General features: G+C 46.0%; 1 protein-coding gene across 2 annotated transcripts in view; it reads left to right on the top strand.

Annotated features, from left to right (window-relative positions):
- Positions 1 to 18,316, top strand: part of TGM1 (transglutaminase 1) — a 101,234-nt gene extending 82,918 nt beyond the window's left edge. For both annotated transcript variants that reach the window (XM_087714262.1, XM_087714265.1), the window contains exons 7-15: positions 3,201 to 3,375; positions 5,624 to 5,762; positions 7,001 to 7,104; positions 7,256 to 7,344; positions 10,872 to 11,025; positions 11,705 to 11,986; positions 12,417 to 12,577; positions 13,931 to 14,067; positions 16,836 to 18,316. In XM_087714262.1, the coding sequence (XP_087570388.1) occupies positions 3,201 to 3,375; positions 5,624 to 5,762; positions 7,001 to 7,104; positions 7,256 to 7,344; positions 10,872 to 11,025; positions 11,705 to 11,986; positions 12,417 to 12,577; positions 13,931 to 14,067; positions 16,836 to 17,256 (1,662 nt within the window). In that variant the 3' untranslated portion in view covers positions 17,257 to 18,316. The remainder of the gene's footprint in view (positions 1 to 3,200; positions 3,376 to 5,623; positions 5,763 to 7,000; positions 7,105 to 7,255; positions 7,345 to 10,871; positions 11,026 to 11,704; positions 11,987 to 12,416; positions 12,578 to 13,930; positions 14,068 to 16,835) is intronic.
- The last annotated feature ends 1,201 nt before the right edge of the window (positions 18,317 to 19,517 follow it).

Here is a 19,517-nt window from a genome sequence, read left to right as displayed (position 1 = left end):
CTTCCACCCATCCAGTTCCGGTCAGACGCAGAGGGGGGCCAAAGACAAACGATGACCTTGGTTTTCTAGAAAGAATGTTGTTATGGCTACATAGCATCTAACTCCATACAATCCATTTTCCCACAATAGAAAAATGCCTAGTCGAATAATAGAAAGTGTGGCAGGCCAAAGATCCGAAAGAAAAGATGGCTGGAGGCTTGACACCTACACAGTTTGAGACTGTCCAGCCTCTTCTTCAAAACCTCCAGTGACGAAGCACCCACAACTTCAGGTGGCAAGCTGTTCCACTGGTTCATTGTCTTCGTTGTTAGGAAGTCTCTCCTTCATTCCAGGTTGCTCCTCTCCTTGGTTAGTTTCCATCCACTGCTTCTTGCCCTGCCTTCAGATGCTTTGGGGAATAAATTGACCCCCTCTTCTTTGTGGCAGCCCTCCCAAATATTGGAATCCCGCTATCATGTCACCCCTAATTCCTCTTTTCTCTAGACTGATCAAATCCCAAAACGTACATCCGTTCTTTATATGTTTTAGTCTCCAGGCCTCTGAGAACTTCTTAGTTGCTCTTCTCCGCATTTTTTTTTTTACAAAGTCTCAACATCTTTTTTGTGACGTGTTGACCAAAACTGGATGCAGGATTCCAGGCGCGGCCTTACTAAGGCTTTACAAAGCTTCGTGGGAATTTTGATTCTACACCTCTGTTTTTACAAGGGCCAGGAATTGTAGGAGCGTTGTTATCACGGCTGAGTGACTCTCCTGCATATCATTGCATTTAATTTCCTCTGAGCTCTTCTGCTTTTCCTGTTCCTTCGCTTGCTCAGCAATGGGTTGGCCCCCGAGATAATTCTCGTCACCGCAATCCACAAAAACATTAAGCCATAATCATTTTGAAAGGGTCAACAGATCTTGAGAAATCGCAGAGAGCCACAGAATTGACGCCGTGAGAGTTACGGGCGTTAAAAAAACAGAAATTCAGCCTAGGAAACGGAGGAAAACCTATACAATACAATACAACAGCAGAGTTGGAAGGGACCTTGGAGGTCTTCTAGTCCAACCCCCTGCCTAGGCAGGAAACCCTATACCGTTTCAGACCTTGAAAAAAAAAATCTCAGATATTTTACACAAAGCATTTTTTTTTAGCAGACAGGTAGTCTTCAACTTATGGCCAGAACGGAAAGTAGAAATTTGGTCGTTCAGTGAGCCGCGCCTGGTTTTACGCCCCTTTTCCCACAGTCGTTAAGCGAATCACTGCAGGGGTTAAATGAACCAGTCGGTCATTAAGTGAATCCGGCTGTCCCCTGTTGACCTTGCTTGTCAAAAATTGCTTGGGAAGGTCACAACTGGGGATCACATGAACCCGGGATCCCTCAACCGTCGTAAAGGCGTACCAATTGCAAAGTTTGCTCATAGGGATCTTGCAACAGTTATAAAAGCGAGGACCGGTCATAAGTCACTTTTTTCAGTGCCATGGTGACTTTGAACGGTTACTAAACGAATGAACGTTGTAAGTTGAGGAGTCCCGGTAATGTTTAATGGCCTATAGCAGGGATCTCCAACCTCGGCAACTTTAAGCCTGGAGGACTTCAACTACCAGAATTCCTCAGTCAGTGATGGAGGGTAACTTTCTTAATAGATGGTGGGTATGCAGTAAGCGTAATATATCTTGACTTCAGCAAACTGGAGGGGGGGGGAAATAGCTGGCTGGGGAATTCTGGGAGTTGAAGTCCACAAGTCTTAAATCAGGGGTCTCCAACCTTGGGAACTTTCCGATGTGTGGACTTCAAATCCCAGAATTCCCCAGCCAGCCATGTAGGGTAACTTTCTTAATAGACGGTGGGTATGCACTGCAGTAAACATAATATATCTTAACTTCAGCAAACCAGGAAAAAAAGAGCTAGCCGAGGAATTCTGGGAGTTGAAGTCCACAAGCCTTAAATCAGGGATCTCCAACCTTGGCAACTTAAAGCCTGGAGGACTTCAACTCCCAGAATTCCTCAGTCAGTGATGGTGGGTATGCAAGAAGCATAATATATCTTGACTTCAGCAAACTGGGAGGGGAGAACTGGCTGGGGAATTCTGGGGGTTGAAGTCCACAAGTCTTAAATCAGGGGTCTCCCAAGGTTGACCACTATAAGACTTGTGGACTTCAACTCCCAGAATTCCCCAGCCAGACATGTAGGGTAACTTTCTTAATAGACGGTGGGTATGCACTGCAGTCAACATAATATATCTTAACTTCAGCAAACCAGGAAAAAAAGAGCTAGCCGAGGAATTCTGGGAGTTGAAATCCACAAGCCTTAAATCAGGGATCTCCAACCTTGGCAACTTTAAGCCTGGAGGACTTCAACTCCCAGAATTCCTCAGTCAGTGATGGAGGGTAACTTTCTTAATAGACGGTGGGTATGCAGTAAGCATAATATATCTTGTCTTCAGCAAAGTGAGAAAAAAACCTGGGGAATTCTGGGAGTTGAAGTCCACAAGCCTTAAATCAGGGTCTCCAACCTTGGGAACTTGCCGATGTGTGGACTTCAAATCCCAGAATTCCCCAGCCAGCCATGTAGGGTAACTTTCTTAATAGACGGTGGGTATGCACTGCAGTAAACATAATATAACTTAACTTCAGCAAACCAGGAAAAAAAGAGCTAGCCGAGGAATTCTGGGAGTTGAAATCCACAAGCCTTAAATCAGGGATCTCCAACCTTAGCAACTTTAAACCTGGAGGACTTCAACTCCCAGAATTCCTCAGTCAGTGATGGAGGGTAACTTTCTTAATAGATGGTGGGTATGCAGTAAGCATAATATATCTTGACTTCAGCAAACTGCAGGGGGGGGGAAGAGCTGGCTGGGGGATTCTGGGAGTTGAAGTCCACAAGCCTTAAATCGGGGGTCTCCAACCTTGGCAACTTAAAACCTGGAGGACTTCAACTCCCAGAATTTCCCAGCCAGCCGCGTAGGGTAACTTTCTTAATAGATGGTGGGTATGCAGTAAGTGTAATATATCTTGTCTTCAGCAAAGTGAGAAAAAAAACTGAGTGGGGAATTCTGGGAGTTGAAGTCAAGGTTGGAGACCCCTCCTATACAGCAGTTAAACGAACTTTTTGTAAATTGAGGACTGCCTGTAGAGCGGTACGTAAGTAAGAATCAGGGTCCTCAACACCGGAGACGCCTTTGGCCTTGTTTCGACCATGTTGTCTTTCCGCCCACAGGTCAACTCTCTAGACGACAACGGTGTTCTGGTCGGAAACTGGACGGGCGACTACTCCCGCGGCACCAACCCTTCGGCCTGGGTGGGCAGCCGAGACATCCTGCTGAAGTACCTCCGTACCGGTTACCCCGTCCTCTACGGGCAGTGCTGGGTGTTTGCGGGCGTCGTGACCTCAGGTAAACTGGGGCTCGCTGTTGAAGTGGGGGGTGGAGGGTTAACGGGTCACAAAAAAAAGTAGCGAGAACTTTCTGGGATAGGAGGGGTGAAAATTGTGACGTTGTGGGTGTCTTCATCCCTGGACCTTTTGAAGAAGAGATTGAACAAGCATTTTTCTGGCATGATGTAGGGTCTCCTGCTTGAGCAGGGGGCTGGACTAGAAGACCTCTAAGGTCCCTTCCATCTCTTTTATTCTGTTATTCCTCCCCCTTCTCCTCTTCCTCCTCCTCCTCCTCCTCCTACTACTACTACTACTACTACTACTACTACTACTACTACTACTACTACTTTTTAAGAAGAGATTGGACATTTGTCGGAAATGGTATAGAGTCTCCTGCTTGAGCAGGGGGTTGGACTAGAAGACCTCTAAGGTCCCTTCAATCTCTTTTATTCTATTTTTCTTCCTCCTCCTTTTCCTCCTCCTCCTCCTTGTACTACTACTACTACTACTACTACTACTACTACTACTACTACTACCGCTACTAGTTTTTAAGAAGAGATTGGACATTTGCCTAAAATGTTCTAGGGTCTCCTGCTTGAGCAGGGGGCTGGACTAGAAGACCTCCAAGTTCCCTTCTGACTGTTATTCTGTTATTCCTCCCCCTCCTCTTCCTCCTCCTCCTCCTCCTCCTACTACTACTACTACTACTACTACTACTACTACTACTACTACTACTACCACTACTATTTTTTAAGAAGAGATGGGACATTTCTCTGAAATGATACAGAATCTCCTGCTCTGTATCGGGATTGGACTAGAAGACCTCTAAGGTCCCTTCCATCTCTTTTATTCTGTTATTCCTTCTCCTTCTCCTTTTCCTCCTCCTCCTCCTCCTTGTACTACTACTACTACCACTACTACTACCACTACTAGTTTTTAAGAAGAGATTGGACATTTCTCTGAAACGATACAGGGTCTCCTGCTCGAGCAAGGGATTGGACTAGAAGACCTCTAAGGTCCCTTCCAACTCTGTTATTCTGTTACTACTACTGCTGCTGCTACTACTAGTACTACTCTTTAAGAAGAGATTGGACAACCATTTGTATGAAACAATGCCTTACCTGGCATACATTATCCTGGGCAGTTCTGATAAATTTACATACCTGATTATGAATTCTTGGGAGTTTTTCTTAGCTCCCCAAATGATGCCAGAATAAATTAACCGCAGCGAATTCTCCGCCTGCATTTTTATTGCGAAGGGAAACCTTTGTGAAGTCAGCTTTTGCCCCCATTTTACAACCTTTCCCGGCCACACGGTCGTTAAGTGAACCGCGGCCTTGGTTCAATTAGTCCCCCGGTTCTTAAACAAATCCGGTTTCCCGGTTCATTTTCCTTGTCGGAAAATCGTCAAAGGGGCCCTCCGGGACACTGCATCCATCATCAACACGAGTCACGTGACCGCGGGGACACCCGCCACGGTCGTAAGTGTGAAAAAGGGCCATAAGCCACTCTTTTCAGCGATGCTGTCATTTTGAACCGTCACTAAATGAACTGTTGTAACTCGAGGACATCCCGTTTGTGATTCCTCACACGTTGTGCTGAATCACAAGCCACCCGATTCCGTTGGCGCACAGACGGCGCGTGGTGCGACCTCAAACATAGATACGCGATACAGGTACGGTAGTCCTCGACGTATGACGAACACAATTGCCCCCCCCCCCCGGAATTCCTGTCTATCTGAAGCAAAGCGATTGCAAAACGTCTCCTGCCCACTTTTACGATGTTTCCCCTAGCCCCCCCCCAGTTGCTAAGCGAATGAGCGTGGTTGTTAAGTGAATCACATGGTTATTAAGTGAATCACATGGTTGTTAAGTGAATCACATGGTTGTTAAGTGAATCACATGGTTGTTAAGTGAATCACATGGTTGTTAAGTGAATCTGGCTCTGAACATTGTGTGAACCTGTGGACGCCGCCCCCGTTGTAAGTGCGAGGAATGGAAGTAAGCCACTTTCTTCCGTGCTGTCGTAACTTCGAGCGTTTGCTAAATGAACAGTTGTAAGTCGAGGACTACCTGCCTTATTTGTCCAAAGACCTGAGTTCGCCTGAGGCTCGCCGGCCGATCCAGAATCTTTGCAAAGATTCAGGAGAGCAAGTTGATTTGAAAAGCAGTCGAAAAATCCGGCCAACTTTTTGGATCCTGGTTGAGTAGAACCAACTAGGCTTCCTCTGCTGATACCCTCTCCCTTCTGTCCCTCTTCCCCGCCAGTCCTGCGGTGCCTGGGCATTGCCACCCGGACGGTCACCAATTACAACTCGGCTCACGACACGGACGTCAGCCTCACCATGGACATCTACTTTGATGAGAACATGAAGCCCCTGGAGCACCTCAACGCCGACTCTGTGTGGTGAGGACATGAGACCTTCTGCTCCTCCTCCTCCTCCTCTCTCCTTCTACTACTACTCCTTCTCTTCCTCTTTCCTCTCCTCCCTCCCCCCACCACTTCTTCCCCCTTCTCCTCTTTCTCCTCATCCTCATTCTACTACTACTCCACCTTCACCTCTTCTTCCCTCTCCTCCACCCCGCTCCTCTTCCTCCTCTGTCTCTGCCTCCTCCTCGTTCTCCTCCTTCTACTACTACTACTTCTCCTCTTCTTCCCTCTCCTCCCCCCTACTCTTCCTCCTCCGTCTCCTCCTGCTCTTCTTCCGTCTCCTTCTCCTCCTCCTCTCTCTCCTTCTCATTCTTCTCCTTCTTCTATTACTACTACTACTCCTTCTCCTTCTCCTCCTCTTCCCTCTCCTCCTCCCCCCACCACTTCCTCCTCCATCTCCTCCTCCTCTCTCTCCTCGTCCTCCTTCTACTACTACTACTCCTTCACCTCTTCTTCCCTCTCCTCCTCCCCTCCTCTTCCTCCTCCATCTCCTCCTCTCTCCTCCTCCTCCTCATTCTTCTCCTTCTACTACTACTACTCCTTCTCCTCCTCTTCCCTCTCCTCCTCCCCCTCCTCTGTCTCCTCCTCTTCCTCCTCACTCTCCTTGTCCTCATTCTCCTCCTTCTACTACTACTACACCTCTTCTTCCCTCTCCTCCTCCCCCTCCTCTTCCTTCTCCATCTCCTCCTCTCTCTCCTCCTCCTCATTCTTCTCCTTCTACTACTCCTTCTCCTCCTCTTCCCTCTCCTCCTCCCCCTCCTCTGTCTCCTCCTCTTCCTCCTCACTCTCCTTGTCCTCCTTCTCCTCCTTCTACTACTACTACTCCTTCACCTCTTCTTCCCTCTCCTCCTCCCCCTCCTCTTCCTCCTCCATCTCCTCTCTCTCCTCCTCCTTATTCTTCTCCTTCTACTACTACTACTCCTTCTCCTCTTCTTCCCTCTCCTCCTCCCCCCTCCTCTTCCTCCTCCGTCTCCTCCTCCTCCTCCTCCATGGGTGTTCAGGTGGAGAGGCGAAGAACAAGTGTGCAGGGAAGAGCAACTGATGAACATATTAAGAATATCTAGGGAGATTCTCAATCATCCAGGTCCTGGTTGTCCCAAAGGTGTTTTTTCAAGAGACAACCGAATTTCCTGTTGTTGTTTTTTTTTGAAGATAGACTAGAAGACCTCTAAAGTCCCTTCCCTAAACCCTTCCGTTTCCTCCCTTGGATGCAGGAATTTCCACGTCTGGAACGACTGCTGGATGAAGAGACCAGATCTGCCTTCGGGATTTGACGGGTGGCAAGTGGTGGACGCAACCCCTCAGGAATCCAGCAGTGGTAAGTTTGGCTCCTCCCCGATGGAAACGGGATCTCCAACCTTGGAAACCCGCCGAGGAAGGTTCTGGATCGAACGTAGGACCCTCGGTGGAGACGTCGGTCCCTCTTCTCCGTTTCCTCCCTCGCCTTCACCTCCCATCTCTTCCAACAGGGATCTTCTGCTGTGGGCCCTGCTCCGTGGAGGCCATCAAGAACGGCTTGGTCTACATGAAGTACGACGCTTCCTTCTGCTTTGCCGAGGTGGGTCCTTCTTTCAGGAATTTCAAGGGATTTGGTTTTGGTTTTGGTTTTGCCTTTATTTGTATGCCGCCCTTTTCCCTGAGGGGACTCAGGGCGGCTCACAATTCAAAAAGGGAGGGGGAAAAGACAAACAATAGACAATACAGCATGTTAAAGAGAACACAACAATCGCACAATTCGAGTGGGATCTTAGCCCCAGGCCAGCCGGGACAGCCAGATCTTTACAGCGGCGCGGAAGGACTGGAGGGTGGTGAGGGTCCGAATCTCCATGGGGAGTTCATTCCAAAGGGACGGAGCAGCCACCGAGAAGGCCCTCCTCCGGGTAGTTGCCAGTTTGCACTGGCTAGAAGATGGGATTCGGAGGAGGCCTAATCGATGCGATCGAATCGGTCTAGTGGAGGTAATTGGCAGTTGTCTTTGGCGCATAAGCTCTCACTGTACATAGAAGAGGAGAAGAGAACATAGAGTAGAGAAGAGAAGGAAGTAGAGAATAGCAATAGCAATAGCAATAGCAGTAGACTTATATACCGCTTCATAGGCCTTTCAGGCCTCTCTAAGCGGTTTACAGAGAGTCAGCATATTGCCCCCAACAACAATCTGGGTCCTCATTTTACCCACCTCGGAAGGATGGAAGGCTGAGTCAACCCTGAGCCGGTGAGATTTGAACCGCTGACCTGCTGATCTAGCAGTAGCCTGAGGTGCTGCATTTAACCACTGCACCACCTTGGAGTAGAGTAAGGAGAAAAAAATAGAATAGAATAGAATTTGGAATTAGAATTAGAATTAGCATAGAATAGAATAGAATAGAATAGAATGGAATAGAATTTGGAATTAAAATTAGCATAGAATAGAAATTTGAATAGAATTCCGAATTAGAATAGAAATAGAAAGGTAGAATAGAAAAGAACATAGGATTACAACATAGGAATTGGAATAATTTGGAATAGGAATAGGAATGGAATAGAATGGAATGGAATAGAATAGAATAGAATAGAATAGAATAGAATAGAATAGAATAGAATAGAATAGAATAGAATAGAATAGAATAGAAGATATTGGAATGAAGAATAGAATTGAATAGAATAGAAAATGGAATAGAGTAGAACAGAACAGAACAACAGAAAATGGAATAGAATAGAATAGAAGATATTGGAATGAAGAATAGAATAGAATAGAATAGAAAATGGAATAGAGTAGAACAGAACAGAACAACAGAAAATGGAATGGAATAGAATAGAAGATATTGGAATGAAGAATAGAATAGAATAGAATAGACAATGGAATAGAGTAGAACAGAACAGAACAACAGAAAATGGAATAGAATAGAATAGAATAGAAGATATTGGAATGAAGAATAGAATAGAATAGAAAATGGAATAGAGTAGAACAGAACAGAACAACAGAAAATGGAATAGAATAGAATAGAAGATATTGGAATGAAGAATAGAATAGAATAGAATAGAAAATGGAATAGAGTAGAACAGAACAGAACAACAGAAAATGGAATAGAATAGAATAGAATAGAAGATATTGGAATGAAGAATAGAATAGAATAGAATAGAATAGACAATGGAATAGAGTAGAACAGAACAGAACAACAGAAAATGGAATAGAATAGAATAGAATAGAAGATATTGGAATGAAGAATAGAATAGAATAGAATAGAATAGAATAGAATAGAAAATGGAATAGAGTAGAACAGAACAACAGAAAATGGAATGGAATAATATGGCAGAGAATATATAAGAGAAGAGAATTCAGAAAGAACAGAACAGAATAGAATAGAATAGAATAGAATAGAATAGAAGATATTGGAATGAAGAATAGAATAGAATAGAATAGAAAATGGAATAGAGTAGAACAGAACAGAACAACAGAAAATGGAATAGAATAGAATAGAATAGAAGATATTGGAATGAAGAATAGAATAGAATAGAATAGAATAGAATAGAATAGACAATGGAATAGAGTAGAACAGAACAGAACAACAGAAAATGGAATAGAATAGAATAGAATAGAAGATATTGGAATGAAGAATAGAATAGAATAGAATAGAATAGAATAGAATAGAATAGAATAGAAAATGGAATAGAGTAGAACAGAACAACAGAAAATGGAATGGAATAATATGGCAGAGAATATATAAGAGAAGAGAATTCAGAAAGAGCAGAACAGAATAGAATTTTGAATTAGAATAGAATAGAATAGAATAGAAAGCTTTATGGGCCAAGTGTGATTGGACACACAAGGAATTTGTCTTCAATGCATAAGCTCTCAGTGTACATAGAAGAGAAGAGAATATAGAATAGAAAAGAGAAGAGAGTAGAGAATACAGTAGAGTAAGGAGAAGAGAAGTAGAATAAAACAGAATAGAATTCAGAATTTAGAATTCAGAATTTAGAATTCAGAATTTAGAATTAGAAAGATTAGAAATTAGAATAGAATTCAGAATTAGAATAAAAATAGAAAAGTAGAATAGAATGGAACATAGGGATAGGATAGAATAGAATAGAATAGAATAGAATAGAACAGAACAGAACAGAACAGAACAGAACAGAACAGAATTCTTTATTGGCCAAGTGTGATTGGGCACACAAGGAATTTATCTTCGATGCATAAGTTCTCAGTGTACATAAAAGATATAAAGTGATTAAGTCATGATCATAGTCATCATAAATACATTCATCATGAATCCTAAGATACAACACTTAGTGATAGTCATAGGATACTAAATGAGCAATCAACATGAATCATATACTAGGAAACTAAACCAAACACTACAAATGGTATGGCTACGAGCAACAAGGTTACTGTCATAAGTGGGAGGAGGAAAGTAATAGGAAGGACGAGAAGAAGAATAGTAACACAGCCTTAGTAAATAGTTTGACAGTGTTGTGAAAATGAGTTGTTGAGCAATAAGATGGCACAGGGGAAAAACTGTCCTTGTGTCGAGTTGTTCTGGTGTGCAACACTGTACAACAGTGAGGGTAAACAGGGAGTGTTGAAAAGGGAGTCCGTGAGCAGAAGAGGAGCTGCCCAGGGGGGCACGCGCGTGCCCGGAAATGAGCTTCCGGTTTCCGGCACACGCATGTGCACCAGCCAGCTGCTCTTCCAGTTTCTGGCACGCACGCCCGTACGACAATCAGCTAGCTGGTATGCACGCACGCACCGCAAACCGGAAGTAGACCGGCTCTTCCAGTTTCCGGGACTCTTCACACACGAAGGCCGGCTGATCATTGAACACGCATGCACGCCAGAAACCCAGAAGAGGAACGGACAATGCCACGCGTGCCCTATGTTTGCCATCATGGCTCGATAACGTCGTTTTGAGGGTAGGAGTTGAAACAATTGATGTCCAGGACGTGAGGGGTCTGTAGATATTTTCTACAGGGCCCTCTTTTTGACTCGTGCAGTGTGCAGGTCCTCCATGGAAGGCAGGTTGTTAGGCTTAGTCGGGATCGGTCCTCCGGGCACGGCGGGACAGAAAATCGGCATGAGGGCGGATTGGTGACCCTTTGTCTCCTCAGGTGAACAGCGACAAGGTGTATTGGCAACGCCAAGGGGATGGCAGCTTCAAGATCGTCTACGTAGAAGAAAAAGCCATCGGACATCTCATCAGCACCAAAGCTGTGGGATCCCACCAACGCCACGACATCACCGGCCTTTACAAGCACCCCGAAGGTAAGACGACGTTGAGCGGAGAAGGATGGGCACTGTGGTAACAAAAGTACAGGCAGTCCACGACTTACGACATTTCGTTTATTGACCATTCGAAGCTACGACGATAGCGAAAAGAAGTAACGTATCACTGTTTTTCACCCTGGCAACCCCGTGGTCACGAGATCAACATTCAGTTGCTGGTCACTGACTCGTATTTACGACAGTTGCAGTGTCCCAGGGTCACTTTTGTGACCTTCTGACTAGCAAAGTTGACGGGGAGGCCAGACTCACTGAACGACCCTGTCATTAACAACTGCAGGGATTCAGTCACTTGTAAAATAAGACAAAATTCACTTAATAAATGTCTCGCTGAACAACAGGAAGTTTGGGCTCAATTGCAGTCATAAGTCGAGGACTACCTGCGTTAGCATCAGCGGTGAGATTCACTTACTTTTCCTACCGGTTCGCAAATGTGAGCGCAGTGCGCACACATTACGTCGGGGTGGGTAGGCATAGCCTCCCACAGTCACCGCTAACGGTTTGCCCAAACCAGACAGAACCAGCTGAATACCACTTCTGGTTAGCAACTATCGCTGACTGCCCTAAAAATGGCATATTTCCGCAAAGTCGTCTTCGGATCTCTCTCTTCGAATCGAGGAGAGGGACTCTGTTTCGATTCCTTCGTTCTTTCTCCCTGCAGGAACGGAAGCCGAGCGCAAAGCGGTAGAAACCGCCGCCAAGCATGGCACCAAGGCCCATATCTACACCAACAAGGAGTGGGGAGAAGACATCTCGGTGACGGTCGACACCCAAGAGGCCTTCGCCGGACAGGACGTCTCCTTGAGGGTCATCCTGAAGAACAAGAGTTCCATGCCTCGCACCGTCTCTCTCAACCTCTTTGTGGCGGTCATGTATTACACAGGAGTAACCAGTAGCAATTTTAAACAGGAGCAGCGGCAAGTCCAGATTCCTGCAGGAGGAGGTAACCGTCTCCGCCCGCCCGAGGCATGGCATCTGGTGCCAAAACTGGAAAGGACCTGAGGCGGTTGAGGGTGTTGGAATTCATTGTTGGAATGTTGTTGTTTTTGCGGGAGCTATGGTAATATTCAGCCAGTAGATGGCAGTGTTTGCAAGTTTGGATCTATGGTATAGACTCTTTTGTTCTAAGTAGAGTTTCCTGTTAAGAGTTAAAGTAGCTGAGCAGTAAAGCACATGGTGACTGTGCCCCTTGTTTGAGCTGTGGTGCTACATATAAACAGAATTTCTAACTAAGGGCCACCTTCTTCATCAATTATCAGGAGGGAATGTGCTGTAATGTGCTGTGTGAAACAAGGAAAGGAAATCTTGGTATTTGTTTATCCAGGGGGTCTCTGCCTACCTGACCCCAAATTTGTCTCCTGTCCTTCTTGCAGCTCAACAGGTTCCAATGGTCATCTCCTATCCCGAGTACAAGCCCCATCTGGTAGACCAAGGAGCCATGAAGCTCAGCATCTCCGGGAAAGTCACCGAAACCGGACAGGTCATCGCGAAGGAGCACACTTTCCGTCTTCGCACCCCGGACCTCACCCTGACGGTACGACCCTTCACCAGCCATGTCCGACAAATTAGGTTGGACGAGGAGGGTGAGATCTTCTGAGCCCAGAAGATTAGGATGATATTTAGAGAAATGTATTCTTGCAGCTGTCCCCAAATTTGGAGCTACATAGAGATATGCTCTTTGGGATAATAAGGGGAACGGCATGTTAGTCCTCGTTTAACGACTGACTTTTTTGGAGATCATTCACCGTTACGACGGCGGCAAAAAATATATATAAGGACCACTCTTCGTCTTTACGACCTTCGCAGGTCTGTCAAGCCAAGGGAAGCTCTAGAAAGGCGATAGGCAAAGTTTCACTTAGCGACCACTTTAGTTAACAACCGGTGCCAATGTGGTCGCTAAGCGAGGATGATCTGTATTCTGTAGGGGAGGGCCACTGGGAGTACAGCCACACTATTCAGCTGTTTGTAAACATACTACCCATAGGCGGTTGCATCATTTCCCTTTGCAAAATTAGGTGTAGAATTTTCCTTTGGATAGACAGTATCTTTACACCAGGGAAGCAAACATATGTAAATATACTTCTTTAATACAGGTAGGCCTCGAGTTATGACCCACAGTTGAGCCCAGTGTTTTGGCTGTTAAATGAAACATTTGTTAAGTGAGTCTTGCCCCATTTTACGATCTTTCTCATCACATTTGTTAAGCGAATCCCTGCATTGCGTTAAGTGAATTGAGCTTTGTTTGTCCGGAGGTCGCAAAGTGACCCCGTAACCGTCATAATTGTGAGTCAATTGCCAAGCAGCTTGAATTTTGATCACAAAGGCTGCCATGGTCGTAACTGTGAAAAATGGTCGTACAAGTCACATTTTTTTCCGGTGCCGTTGCAACTTGGAACGGACATTAAATGAACCGTTGTGAGTTGAGGACTACCTCTAGGGAATGGGGACGTCCTCGCCCTACATCCGCAAGAGGGACCGGAATTTATGTTGCTAAAGAAGGCGAAGGTTTCACCGATTTTACGACCTTTTTTTCCCCCCGCGGCTGTGCCACGGAGCAATGCCGTTGTTAAGTGAATCGTGCGGTTCTTTGAGTGAGTCTGGCTTCCCCCGTCCACTGTGCTCGTCGGACGCCAACTGGGAAGGTCAAAAATGGTGATCACGTGATCCTGGGAGGCAGGAAAACGTTGCAAATACATGCTGGTTGCCGAGCGTCTGAATTTTGGTCGCGCAACTGTGGGAATTCTGGCTCGGTTGCGACTTTGCACAGTCGCTGAATGAAGGACTCTTAAGTCAAGGGCCACCTGTGTGTTCTCTTTCGCGGCCTCTGGAGGACCCGTTCGCAACCATCCTTCATCGTCCCTCATCCTCTTCCTCTCTTCCCACACAGCTGCTGGGCCCGGCCATCGTTGGACAAGAGACTCAAGTCCAGATTGTCTTCAAGAACCCCCTTCCTGTGACTTTGACCCGCGCCACTTTCCACATGGAAGGATCTGGACTGTCCACTCCCAACACGATGACCGTCGGGTGAGTAGGCCTGTAGAAAGCTGCTTATTGTGCGTTTTCACTCTTCCGGTGATTCACAAGAATACAATACAATAGCAGAAAAAAATGGATGGATGGATGGAGAGAGAGAGACAGAGAGAGACACACACACAGAGAGAATGGATGGATGGAGAGAGAGAGAGACAGAGAGGTGAGAGAGAGAGAAAATGGATGGATGGAGAGACAGAGATTAGAGAGAGTGGGAGGAGAGGATGGATTAATGAATGGATGGATGGATGGAGAGAGAGAGATAAGAGAGAGGGAGATGGATGGAGAGAGGGAGAGAGACAGACAGATATAGAGATAGAGACAGACAGATAAGAAGATAAGGATAGATATAGACAGGTAGAATAAATAGAGATAAAAAAGATATAGATAGATGATAGATAGATAGATAGATAGATAGATAGATAGATAGATAGATAGATGAGATTGATAAACAGGCAAATAGATAGATATTTCTATTATTCCTATATTCCTATTCCCCCCATCAACAACAATCCTGTGAGGTGGGTTCAGCTGAAAAGCAGAGGCCCTTGACCCAAAATCACTCAGCTGCCTTTTGTGCCTAAGGTGAGTCTAGAACTCACCGTCTCCTGATTGATTGGGCCAAAGTCGTTTGTGCTTATGGCAGGACTAGAACTCACAGCTTCCTGACTTACAATAATACAATACAATACAATACAATACAATACAATACAATACAATACAATACAATACAATACAATACAATACCAGAGTTGGAAGGGACCTTGGAGGTCTTCTAGTCCAACCCCCTGCCTAGGCAGGAAACCCTATACTGTTCCAGACAAATGGCTATCCAACATCTTCTTAAAGACTTCCAGTGTTGGGGCATTCACAACTTCTGGAGGCAAATTCTGTTCCACTGATTGTTCTCACTGTCAGGAAATTTCTCCTCCATTCTAAGTTGCTTCTCTCCTTGATTAGTTTCCACCCATTGCTTCTTGTCCTGCCTTCGGGGGCTTTGGAGAATAAATTGACCCCCCTCTTCTTTGGGGCAGCCCCTCAAATAGAGTCACTTCAGGCGAAGAGGTTTCTCTACCTTTCAGCCCAAATTCAGGACCACCAAAACCATATTCTATTGCCCCGTTCCTCACAGTGCTTTTTCCGAAAGGACACGTTTCCCCACTCAAACATTGAACGTCGAAGTAGGAATTCTTCTGCCTTCCAAAGGGACTTATTCCTGGGCAAACGATCGTTCCTTACTGTAAGGCTTTTTGAATTCAGCTCAGAATCTGCTCCTTCCAATGAAACTCCGAACACAAGGGCTACTGATCATCCGTTTTTATTTTCCGCAAAAAGCAGAAAGACTTGACGGCATTTTGGGGCTCCCACCTTAACGGAGCTGGCAGAGAGCGCGGAAAAAAAACCGTCCGTGAAAAACGAAAACTTTTGGTCAAACTTCTTATAGTCTTACACAGCTTGCACCGATCGTTCATAGCGTTAGAAGCATTATTTCATGTTACGCAAGCCTCGTGATTTTTCTCCGCGCGCTGAAAACGAGGGACCTGAGCAGTGGTGGGATTCAGCCGGTTCGCACCGATCCGAAAGGACCGGTTGGTAACTTTCTAAGCGCTCCGGAGAACCGGTTGTTGGAAGAAATCTCATTTTGTTTTTTCTCACTTTACTGGCTAATCCTGCAAGGAAGGAAGGAAGGAAGGAAGGAGGGAGGGAGGGAGGGAGGGAGGGAGGGAGGAAGGAAGGAAGGAAGGAAGGAAGGAAGGAAGGAAGGAAGGAAGGAAGGAAGGAAGGAAGGAAGGAAGGAAGGAAGGAAGGAAGGAAGGAAACATTCTGGTGTTGTTTTTAACATGATCTTTAGTGCCCTGCTTACAGAAACTGCCTCTCTGCTTAACCCCAGAATTCCCCAGCCAACGTAGCTTAAAAGTTACTAAGGTTGAGAAACACTGAAGTAAAAACTATTATTTTCATCCTAAAAGACTTTCCGGGCGGGGGTGGGTGGAAAACGAAGTGTGCTTTAAAGCGAAAAAGGAGGGTGCGATTTTGACAGAGAAGGAAAAGAACCGTTTCATAAAATGGATGGTACCCACAGAGGTCATCTAGACCATCTCCCTCCGGGGGGTGCAGAAACCCCACAAGAGCATCTGGGACAGATTTCCAAGATGGGAATTCAGGGGAAAGGGACAAAAAAAATGCTCTCTGCACATGTGCAGAATTTCTCTCTCTCTCTGAATATCTCCTCTTGGTCCCCACTTCCATTTTCCTGTTCATTAACGTGCCTTCTACTCAAGACCCAAATCCTTGCTGCAACATTAATGTCGAGTACGGGTAGTCTTTGATTTACGACCACAATTGAGCCCCAAATCCATGTGGCTAAGCGAGAAGTGAGTTTGGCCCCGATTTTATGACCTTACTTGCCGCGTTAAGTGAATCCCTGCTATTGTTAACTTAGTCACATGGTTATTAAGTGAAGCGCTGCAGTTATTAAATTAGCGACACGGTTGTTAAGTGAATCTGGCTTCCCCTGATCGGAAGGGGAATCGTGGGACCCCGGGACGCAGCAATCGTCATAAATGTGAGCCGGTGGCTAAGCATCTGAATGTAGATCATGGTCGTGAATCACTTTTTTCAGGCCCGTTGTCACCTCAAACGGTCACTAAGCGAACTGTCATATGTTGAGGACTCCCTGTACTATTTCTGTTCCTGTGCATAATTTTTCCCAAGGGGGATTCGCACACGTGACCCAGAATGTCTTTTTTTCCACGTTGCAGGGATATCGGCCCGCATCAAACCGTCCGACTCTGCCAGACCTTCACCCCGCTGCGTGCTGGACGCCGCCAATTGGTTGCCAGCTTGGACAGCCCACAGCTCTCCCAGGTCCACGGCGTGATGACCATCGACGTAGCCCAGAATCCTCCACCAGGCCCGTCGGCCTCTCCGGCACCAGCTCGGGGTTCTCCCGCCCGGGGTCGCAGCTCCCCCGGCCGTACCCGAGCCTCCCCTGCGGCCACCCGAGCCTCTCCCGCAAGGCAGCCCGCCAACCACAGCACCCCAGCCAACGCCAACGCCAATGCCAACGCCAACACAAATGCACGGGGTACCCCCAGCCACCAACCCAACCCTGGAGGAGTGGCCAATGCTCACGGGGCGGCAGCCACTTCCAGGCCAGGGGCCACAGGGCGGCCCGTTTGAGCCTGCACTTAACCGCGGTGCCGAGTGTGATGGGACAGCACAACAGAATCAGGTGGCGGAGAGAAGAGGGGGGCCATTGCCCGAACCACGGAACCACAGTGGGGTATGCCGAGCTCACGAGGCCGGTGAAAAATATATATCTCCTGGGAGTGACCTTCCAGAAACTTCTCCACCTCATCATCCACCGATTTCTCTTTTCTTCATCTTTGTTCCACTCCATATTTCCCCCCCCCCCGTATATAATCACCCGATCGAGTTGCGATTTCTAGGGTCGAGATCAACGTTGGGCACAATTCGAAGCGTCTTCCTTTGTCTCACACCATTCCCCCGAGATGTGGGTCGAGGACTCGTCTGCCCCTCCAGTTCTGGGACCCCATCTCCCCACCCCAACTGCCCCCGGAGGTGTGCCACTCACCCACGCCACCCTGTGCAAAGAATTCCCCCGTACGTTGATTACTTGACACGTCTGTTTCACCGCGAAATTTACTCCCTCTGTTAAAACGCACGCCGATTGTCACTTGCACGCACGCTTGCTTCCACTAACGGTGCAAAAAATCTCCAGCGGAGAAGCGATAAATTGGCTTTTCAAATTATGAAGTCTGATCACTTGAACCAAAGGGATTTTCTAGGAATTTTCTCCACATTCTCCCCCCACCCCCCTGGTTTGGACAGATTCAGGGAGTTTGAATGGGCTGGGGGGTGGGATTTTATTAGCTTTCCTTTTTTTATTTTTCAGGATTTGTCCTGGAAGTGTATTTTTAAGTGGAAATCAGATTGCTGAAGAGGGTTAATGCAAACTAAGTTGGCTAAGCGGGCTTCTGCCGTTCACGCAAATTAAAATATATGCAAATCCAAAGTGTCGGATCATGTAACCTTAACGCTGAGCTGAGAAAGTTTTTAATTCCTAGCCAGATTCTTAACTGTTCATTATGTTTGCTGTCGTGCTGCATTTAACCTATATGGACAACGAATGAAGCAAAAAGAAAAGAAAAAGAAAAACTGTATTTTTGTGTGTGTTCGTACTAATATAGGTATTTATTTGAAAATAAATGATTTTTAACTCCTAGGGTGCTTTTTCTGAAAAAAATAACGGTTCTGACCCCCCTCGTCCCACCCCAAAGCACTCCGAGCCAAAGATACTTTACAGAATTTATTAACAGACAGACAGGTCCTTGGCAGCAAACCAGCACAGACAAGCCTTGGCAGCAATCCAGCTAACACGACAGTACTCCAACTTTAATGAATGCGTTGACTCCTGCAAAACAGGTGTGTGCACAAGCATTCCTTTTATAGTCTTGAGAGGAGCCTAACTACCACCAGCTGAGTGCAATTACCTCCTGTAACTGTGCAATTGTTCTTTACGCCTATTAGCTCTCTGGTGCCGGGCATCTAGAAACAACCCCCTTGGCTCCTCACCACTGCTGACGTCCGGATCACACTCCCTTGTCTCCTCCCCACTGGTCCAAGGCTCAGGCGCCTCCTGGTGGCCATCCAGCCTCTTTGCGCCCTGCTCAGAGTCGGAACCCTGTCCAGGATCCTCCACATCCTCCAGAGCCGACTCACAGGGCCCCTCGCTGTTGGAGTCTGGTGGCAGCTCCAATGGCTCCTGCTGGGCCACAACAATTATATATATAATTGGGCCACAACAATTATATATATAATTTTGCAGATAGATAGATAGATAGATAGATAGATAGATAGATAGATAGATAGATAGATAGATAGATAGATAGATAGATAGATAGATAGATAGATAGATAGATAGATAGATAGATAGATAGATTAGATAGATAGATAGATGATAGATAGATAGATAGATAGATAGATAGATAGATAGATAGATAGATGATAGATAGATAGATAGATAGATAGATAGATAGATAGATAGATAGATAGATAGATAGATAGATAGATAGATGATAGATAGCTAGATATCTGCAAAATCTTACACATCCTTGGAGCAAATAGCAAATAGCCCGGTCAGCTTCAACACATTATTGCAGCCTGATACATTCGGTGTATAAGACGCACCTGAATTTTCACCCTCTTTTTGGGTCTTATACGCCGAAAAATATGGTAGAACATGTCAACTTGTAAAGCATTTCCATGTCTCTTCTCGAGTTGACATTGGAGGAAAGGGAAGAGAGAATTCCATGCATACCTTTCGGCTAGAGTCGGATCTTAGAACACTACAGCAAGCGTGCGAGGCCCAAAATTTTACAACCTGCTGCGGCACCTCGTTGGGAATGTGATTTATGACA

This window comes from Thamnophis sirtalis, unplaced genomic scaffold (assembly GCF_051295495.1).
Source record: "Thamnophis sirtalis isolate CommonGarterSnake01/CBP01778 unplaced genomic scaffold, rThaSir2_p1.2 scaffold_4, whole genome shotgun sequence".
Classification (NCBI taxonomy): Eukaryota; Metazoa; Chordata; class Lepidosauria; order Squamata; family Natricidae; genus Thamnophis; species Thamnophis sirtalis.
This window is presented reverse-complemented; position numbering and strand designations above follow the sequence as displayed.